The sequence below is a fragment of the Cherax quadricarinatus genome, chromosome 7 (genome assembly GCF_038502225.1).
Source record: "Cherax quadricarinatus isolate ZL_2023a chromosome 7, ASM3850222v1, whole genome shotgun sequence".
NCBI lineage: Eukaryota > Metazoa > Arthropoda > Malacostraca > Decapoda > Parastacidae > Cherax > Cherax quadricarinatus.
This window is the reverse complement of record NC_091298.1, coordinates 58,143,349-58,152,460: the sequence shown is the minus strand read 5'-3', so window position 1 is coordinate 58,152,460 and position 9,112 is coordinate 58,143,349. Positions and strand designations below refer to the sequence as shown.

The 9,112-nt window shown below is 38.3% G+C and overlaps 1 protein-coding gene across 5 annotated transcripts in view; it reads left to right on the top strand.

Annotated features, from left to right (window-relative positions):
* The first annotated feature begins 1,058 nt into the window (after positions 1-1,058).
* LOC128686871 (dCTP pyrophosphatase 1) overlaps positions 1,059-9,112 on the top strand; it is a 34,957-nt gene continuing 26,903 nt past the window's right edge. The window contains exons 1-2 of one of the 5 annotated variants that reach the window (XM_070082521.1): positions 1,059-1,174; positions 6,428-6,519. In XM_070082521.1, coding sequence (XP_069938622.1) covers positions 6,467-6,519 — 53 coding nt within the window. In that variant the 5' untranslated portion in view covers positions 1,059-1,174; positions 6,428-6,466. Of the gene's footprint in view, positions 1,175-3,198; positions 3,255-3,313; positions 3,610-6,427; positions 6,520-9,112 lie in introns of those variants that run through there. The other 4 variants (XM_053774064.2, XM_053774063.2, XM_053774067.2 and 1 more) reach the window with 4 other exon arrangements.

Here is a 9,112-nt window from a genome sequence, read left to right as displayed (position 1 = left end):
CTCAGTATAATAACATTGATAATAGGGAAAGGGGGGGGGGGTAGTATGTGCCGGCACGAAGTAAGTGCGGCGAGTCTTTAGGCAATGAGAATTATAATTATATGCTAATTATTTGTTTATATATTATCTTTTAGACTGTTTATATATAAAAAAAATTAAAAAAAAAAAAAAAAAAAAAAAAATCAGCAATGATGTACTAGTGTTTCAAATAGGGAGATAAGGTTTTTATGTCCTGTAACTAGACAGTTTTGATACCTTATGTTAGGATTTTGTTAGTTGTATGGGTTGTACTTGCGTATATAATGTTATGTCTTTTACTTGTGGGTGTTTCCTGCCCAGTGTTTATGTGGGGAGTTTCATTGTGAGATGTATCAATGTAATGTTTATTGTAGGCTTAGGTTTGCATAATGTTTAAATTAATGTTCTGTATAATTTTAATTTTTGTATGTTAAATAATATTTATTGTGCACTTTGTGCAAGGGGTCTAATTGTATAGAGTTGTGGGGGATTTATGAGGACACAGACATAAAATTTTTGAGTTTTTGGTTTTTGCTAATTTTTTTTTTTGTTCGGTGCTGGAGCTCTCTCGCTCTTTATTATGTTAAGAGTTTCCTGCTATTTGCGGGAAATATTAATGTGGTATGTCTTTGCAATTTTATTGTAGGGTTAGGTTAGCCTTTGTTTAATTATTGTAATGTATAATTTTATCCTTCGTATGCTGCATCATATCATCTGTGTACTTTGTGCAAGGAGGGTTTACTGTACTGTATAATAGGCATGATTTGTAGGTTTAGAATTTGTTGATGTTTTTTCTGAGCAGGTGTTATCCTGTTCGTTTCATTGTTCGGTGATGGTATATTCTTTAATACAATATGAATGTAACACTTGTGGTATGCTATGGGGTTGATGGTAGGTCATTGTATTTTCAAACGGTTAATAATTGTGTTCTTTTATTTATTTATATCTTGTACTGTGTCCTTTTAAATAAAATATAAAAAAAAAATTCAGTTTGCAGTGTAGACGCCCAGTTGTTAATTCGTATACCTAACTCAACAAATTTATTATCGTTCTTAACTAGGGAGGTGGCAACAAGAGCAGATGCAGCCCTGCCAGAAGACTCCTGTTTAGATCCATCAGTGTATATAACTTGTGATAACTTATTACTACCAGCTAGGTGAGAAATTTCTTCTTGAGCAGTTGCTCTAACAAGTGATTTAAGGAAGGGATTACTAGCAATGAGCTTCTTGGGAGGGACTTGCAGGTATGCGATATTAAATGAACACAACCTCCACGGAGGGGTGAAATGCTCTTGTTGCCTACAGTGATACAGTTCATGCAGGTTATAAAACTTAATGCAATTGCACGTTTTCACAATCCATTTAGATCTGTGTGTATTTACCTCTAGACACTTGGTAAGATTCATTGTGACAGTGTCTGGTTCGTTTCTCAACATTCTAATACCGAGTACAGTGTTAATCTCAACAATCCTATCACTGATACTAGAAATACCAAGCTCCTTCCTCATGTTAAAAACTTTTGTAGATCTGGGACAGCCAAGAATAATCCTGAGAGCTTCATTTTGCATTAACTCCAAGGGTCGTAGAGAACTTTCTCTAGCTAATATCAACATGGGAGCAGCATAATCAATTAAGGACCTAACATAGGCTATGTACATCATTCTCACGATTCTCACATTAGCACCATAGTTGGGGTTGTAGCCAGCAACAGCTTTGAGAGGATTTAGCCTAGCTTTGCATTTCTTATTTAGTTGTGGTATAGTGGATTTGTTAAAGGGTATATCTACACCAAGATATCTGTAAGTTTTAACGTAGCTAATGATTTCACCCTGCAAATAGATGGGTGGGGGATGTCATTTGCTTGTTAATATCTTTGTTTTAGAGGAAGATATTATGAGGCCTAGTCGATTACAAATTGCTTGAAGTTCATTAAGAATGGTACTCATCTTCTTATGCCCTGTTGTATGGATATCATCAGCATAGCTTATAGCTATATGTTTAGGTGAGGCAGGTAGAGCATTTAGGAGAGCATTAATCAGAATATTAAATAGCATGGTGTACCTAAAGACATTTCTTTAGACTCACTTCTGAAGCCTTGGTAAAGGACAGAGGATACTCTATTTGACAGGTATCCTATTATCCAGCAGAGTAAGCTACCACCAATATTCATTTTGGCTAGTTCATGTAGTATAACGGTTTTGTTCGCAATATCAAATGCAGATTTTAGATCAAGAAAAGTGGTAAAACTAGTAGAGGTGTGTGCAGTGAGAAAGGTGGAAATGCAGTTCTGCACACTTTTACCTTTCATGAACCCATAGAAGTAGGGGGAAAGTTGGTGTCTGATTCTGTAGTACAGTCTGTTAAGCATCATTCTTTCAAAAATTTTACAAAGACAACTAGTTAAGGAGATCGGCCTAAATGTATCAGGCTGTTGGGGCTTAGGGATAGGCACAATGAGACTATTGGTCCAGGCTCTGATCCACCATGAGGCCTGGTCACAGACCGGGCCGCGGGGGGGTTGACCCCTGGAACTCTCTCCATGTGAACTCTAGGTAAACACGACACAGATGCCTGGAAGCTGATCTAATCCAAACATAACCAACTGAATCAGGAGCTTTCAATTTAACCAAATCTGTAGCACAACTCAGCTTACACAGGTCATGGGATGAATCAGTACGGCTCCTGCAGTACTCATATCTTGCTACACATCTCAGTGACCTCAGTAATTTGATCACTCACATGGCTGTGCTTATGTAACTTTGTTGTATATTCCTGTGTAATGACTGAAAAAGCCTATCTCCAGTCGAAAAGTCTCAATAAAGTTACTCTACTGGAGGTCATTGACTTTGAAGTAGGATGAAACAAATTTCGCTTACGTTGAAGAAGAAAAAAGAGGAAGAAGAAAAAAATAAAAATTTACACATATGTTATGTATGATAATTTATGTAACTAGGTTAGGTTAGGTAAGGTTCGTCAGGAAACAGGAGAAATTTTTCCTGCCGCGGGTCTTAGTCAGATGATGACCCGCCTTTGGAGCTTTTGGTCATCTAACCGAGGCTTTCCACTGGCTTACCGACCCACCCCTTTAAAAATTATGGTCATGTAGAACCATTACTGTTTTTTTATGTAACTGTATTTATATGTACCTACACCTGAATAAACTAGCACAAGTGACCGGCAGTATGGCGGACGCTCACACTGTGACGTCATGTATCCTCACGTGCAAACACACCACAAGTAACCTATATATTAATCCAACCTAAATAACCACTAACATAATTATATCTTATATTATTTTAGCTTATCTTGGGAAGCTCCTACTTAAATTAACATTAATTCTATAAGATAATTTAACCCAGGTGATCAGCTGATGAAGTAAACAAAAGCTTTGACGTTCCCGGCCAGTGAATATTGTGGTAAATTATCTTGATATTGCAGGACATATATTAAATGTTACTCTTTTACCACTGAATATATCAGCAAGAAACAGTGTAGAGGTGTAATTATTCCAAGTGGAGTGAGTTGAAGGTGGTGGAGAATTATGGCAGTCTTACGCTGTATCTTGAAATTTGTATTTTGAGTTTAGTAGAGAGTAAGTAGTAAGTTTATTTAGGCACAGGTACATATGAATACAATTATACATAGTGTAAATTACCTAGCATAGCCCCCCAAAAAGTAAAAGAGTTTTTATGTTCAAAGAAGATTATGCTGTTTGACCCATTTGGGTTTAGTGCTTGTTGCTGAGTGATATTAATTGTATTGCAGCGGTAATAATAATGATGATAATAATAGTCAAAAGTTCATATATAAATGATGCATTGTCTGTATGGTCTGCATTCTGCTGTTATGTGATTCTCTTATTTTTAAGACTACTAAATGTAATTTTGGAAAAAAAAATTAAAGCCAGAATAAATGTAATTTTGGAAAAAAATACTAAATACAGTATGGAGACAAACACAAGTTGCAGAAGAAATTTTTATTGGGTAATATTTTACTTTCCAATGTGTCTTTGTCTTCATATTTATCAGAGGTAGGCAGTTTCACTCAAAGTACAATATGTACATGTATTTGGTCGCTGAAATAATTTTAAAAGGTCCCTCCAACTTTGTTAATGAAGGTACTCTTTAAACAGAATTGTAAGTTTATTTAGGTACAGGTATGCTTAGGTACAATTATCATATATTACCTGGAGTACCCTAAAAGTCAGACGAAGTGACTTATTTCTATTAGGGTCTTTGTATATTATTACAGTCTGCTGAATAAATGTATTTAACATAAGAAAGAAGGAACACTGCAGTAGGCCTACTGGCCCATGCGAGGCAGGTCCAGTTCTCCTACAGGCTTAAGCCAGTGCCTTAACCTAGTCAGGTCAGGTCACATTCACTTAAGGAAGGAGCATGGCATCTGACCTAGTAGCACAAGTTGGTCAGGTCAAACTCACATCCACCCACACCCACTCACATACAGTGGACCTTCGACCAGCGATGGCATCGATTAACGATAAATCTGACTAGCGATACATTTTATCGCAAAAATTTTGCCTCGATTAGCGCTAAAAAACTCGACCAACACTATTCGTTCCATCTGAGACGCGTCCACTTCTGGCCAGTGTTTACAAGCCAGCCAGCCACCGTGGTCGCTTCCAAGCATACAATCAGAACATTTCATATTATCACAGCCTTTTTAGTTTACCTGGAGTTTACCTGGAGAGAGTTCTGGGGGTCAACGCCCCCACGGCCCGGTCTGTGACCAGGCCTCCTTAGTGATTGCACCTGCAAAATAAGTCACCATGGGCCCCAAGAAAGCTTCTAGTGCCAACCCTACAGCAAAAAGGGTGAGAATTACTATGGATATGAAGAAAGAGATCATTGCTAAGTATGAAAGTGGAGTGCATGTCTCTGAGCTGGCCAGGCTGTACACAAAACCCCAATCAACCATCGCTACTATTGTGGCCAAGAAAACGGCAATCAAGGAAGCTGTTCTTGCCAAAGGTGCAACTATGTTTTCGAAACTGAGATCGCAAGTGATAGAAGATGTTGAGAGACTGTTATTGGTATGGATAAACGAAAAACAGATAGCAGGAGATAGCATCTCTCAAGCGATCATATGTGAAAAGGCTAGGAAGTTGCATGACGGTTTAATTAGAAAAATGCCAGCAACTAGTGGTGATGCGAGTGAATTTAAGGCCAGCAAAGGTTGGTTTGAGAGATTTAAGAATCATAGTGGCATACATAGTGTGATAAGGCATGGTGAGGCTGCCAGTTTGGACCAAAAAGCAGCTGAAAAATATGTGCAGGAATTCAAGGAGTACATAGACAGTGAAGGACTGAAATCTGAACAAGTGTTTAATGGTGACACTGACAATGTTGTGAAACACTTTAGGAATGTCATAAAGGAACGGGAGGTACAGGCCTCTATGGGCAGATATGTTGTGCGACAGAGGTCCAGTGACTCTCAAGCTGGTCCTAGTGGCATTAAAAGAAGAAGGGAAGTAACCCCGAAAAAGGACTTGCCACCTCAAGTCCTAATGGAAGGGGATTCCCCTTCTAAACACTAAGACCATCAACACACTCCCCTCTTCCCATCCCATCAATCATCACCAGATCTTCAATAAAGGTAAGTGTCATGTAACTGTGCATGTCTTCTTCAGTTTGTGTGTATTAAAATTAATATTTCATGTGTTAAAATTTTTTTTTTCAATACTTTTGGGTGTCTTGCACGGATTAATTTGATTTCCATTATTTCTTATGGGGAAAATTAACTTGACTAACGATTATTTTGACTAACGATGAGCTCTCAGGAACGGATTAATAGCGTTAGTCGAGGGTCCACTGTACTTATCTAACCTATTTTTAAAACTACACAATGTTTTAGCCTTTATAACAGTACTCAGGAGTTTGTTCCACTCATCAGATTTAATGGACGAAGTCCATTAAATCCAGAATTGTTCATTCACTGGATAAATTAATACCAGATTTAATGGTCTTTCTATTTGAAAGAGAGCTGCAGCCTTTATCCCCTGTGTCTGTACTTCATGTCTGGTCTTCTTGCCTCTTCCCCAGTTTTCATAATATTTTATTTGCTGGGGTTGAATTCAAGCAACCAGTAAGCACCTTTTCTGATTCTTTTATCTGCCCATCAGTAAATTTTGTCAACAGCTCTTTCATGGCCCCTTTAGTGAGTTAATAAGTAAATGTAGTTAGGCAAAGGTACACATAAGTACAATATCATACATAGTGCAAATTACCTAGGATAACCCCCAAAAAGTTGTATGACCCTTGTGGGTTTAGCACTTAGTTTTGATTGTATTAATAATAACCGACCCACCCAAAAAAAAAAGTCAGACTGTTGTGTATTTAGTTATTTATACATTACAGCAATCACATATATTTGTTAATTTTTTATTACAGATTGCTGTTCATCATAGGAGTTACCATCATCTACCAAGAATGACACACAGTGCAGTGAATGGAACATCCAACAGCCTGGATAATGAGTTCAGGTTATCCCCATGAGATTCTTAATGTACCATAGCCCTCAGCAGTCCTTATACCCTATATATAAGTCATTTTTCATTCACATACATACCTGCAATGAAGTTTAATTGCCAAATTACACACAGTACAGTGGACCCCTGCCTTACGAATGCATTGCGTTATGTTAAATCTGCCATACGAAGCATTTGAACGCAAAAATTTTGCCTCGCCTCACAATAAAAAACTTGCCTTACGTGATTCATCCGGGACGCGTCCCACGTGTGGCCTCAGCACCAGTGTTTACAAGCCAGCCAGTGTGGTCGCATCTACGCATACATTCGGTACATTTCACATTATCCCAGTGTTTTTAGTGCTTGTAACTGCAAAATAAGTCACCATGGACCCCAAGAAAGCTACTAGTGCCATCTCTGTGGTAAAAAGGGCGAGAATTAATATGGAATTGAAAAAAGAGATTAAGGAAATGTGTGCAAAGTGGGTTGAACTGCAAACCTTTACGGATGAAAATCACCCTGACACAGCTACTGCATGCCGTGTTGGCAACCTGTACAATGACAATGTTATGGCTCATTTTAGGAAAATCTTAAAGGAACGGGAGGTACAGAGCTCTATGGACAGACCATACCACAGGTGGGATTTGAACTCGCGGTCAGAGATTTGTTGTGCGACAGAGGTCCAGTGACTCTCAAGCTGGTCCTAGTGGTATTAAAAGAAGAAGGGAAGTAACCCCAGAAAAGGACTTGCTACCTCAAATCCTAATGGAAGGGGATTCCCCTTCTAAACAATAACTTCCACACTCTCTCCTCCTGTCCCATCAGTCATCACCAGATCTTCAATAAAGGTAAGTGTCATGTATTCTATAATTAGTAGAGTAGTAATTGTGCATGTCTTCTTCAGTTTGTTTGTATTAAAATTAATATTTCATGTGGAAAATTTTTTTTTTTCATTCTTTGGGGTGTCAGGAACGGATTAATTTGATTTCCATTATTTATTATGGGGAAAATTAATTTGGCTAACGATAATTTCGGCTTACGATGAGCTCTCAGGAACGGATTAATATCGTAAGGTGGGGGTCCACTGTAATTGGAGAATTATCACTTTTTCACTGATGAGACACTTCATGGATTCTCTGAGTCTTTGAAGAACTGCCACTATCACTGCTTTTGTGCTTTGATGTCATTATTAAGGGTTATTTTTAAGCCATGGTTACCCCTGGATAACTGAAACCATGGAAACTGAACCCATGGACACAGTTATATATATGTATATAAAATATATATCTTCTTTCTTTCAGCTAACCTGCCTTATCCTACCGAGGCAGGGTGGCCCAAAAAGAAAAACGAAAGTTTCTCTCTTTAAATTTAGTAATTCATACATGAGAAGGGGTTATTAGCTCCTTGCTCCCAGCATTTTAGTTGCCTCTTACAACACGCATGGCTTACGGAGGAAGAATTCTGTTCCACATCCCCATGGAGATAACTGGAAATAAAGAAGAACAAGAACTAGTAAGAAAATAGAAGAAAACCCAAAGGGGTGTGTATATATACATATGCTTGTACATGTATGTGTAGTGTGAGTGACTTATGTGTAAGAAGAAGTAGCAAGACGTACCTGAAATCTTGCATGTTTATGAGACAGAAAAAAGACACCAGCAATCCTACCATCATGTAAAACAATTACAGGTTTTCGTTTCGTGGTTGCTGTCTACCAACCTACTACTTAGATATGATATATACATATATATACAGGGGTCCCTCATTTATTGTCGTTAATCCGTTCCTGGAAGTGTGATGATTATCAAAATAGATGATTTTCGAATTAATTTTCCCCATAAGAAATAATGTAAATACAATTAATGCATTCCTGACACCCAGAAGTATTAAAACAAAAAATTTTTTCACATGAAATATAGATGTAGTATAAACTATACAATGGGACATGATGAATGAAACATTAGCAGCATAACACTTACCTTTATTGGCGATTCTTCTTAGTGTATGGAAGACTGGAGGAGGAGAGAGATTGGATTGGATACTGTTTGGAAGGGGAATCCCCTTCCATGAACACCTCAGGTACCAAGTCCTTTTCTGGGGTTACATACTTCTCTGTTTCTTAATGCCACTAGGACCAGCTTGAGAGTCACTGGAGTCCTGTCTCACAAAAAAAAAGTGTCCAGAGAGCTCTGTTTCTGGCGTTTCTTTAAAACTTCCCTAAAATGGGCCAAGACTCTGTCACTGTACAAGTTGCCGATATGGCTTGCAACATACTTCTCAGGGTGATGTTTCTCCATAAATCTTTCCATCTTACCCCACATTTCAAAAATCTCCTTAATTTCTGAAGAAGGCACCTTCTTCCATCTCTCTTCCTCCTCCTCTGCAGCAAGATTCTGAGCTGCAATCTGTTGCTGTTCCTGCTGAAGCTCCTGCAGCTCCTCAGTGGTTAGATCTTTGTTGTGGTCCTCCACAAACTCTTCCACATCCTCCAAACTCACATCCAACCCCATGGAACTCCCCAATGCCACAATAGATTTCACATCTGACATAGGCTCATCAGGGTCAGCCACAAACCCTTCAAAATCCCTCTCGTGGACACAATCTGGCC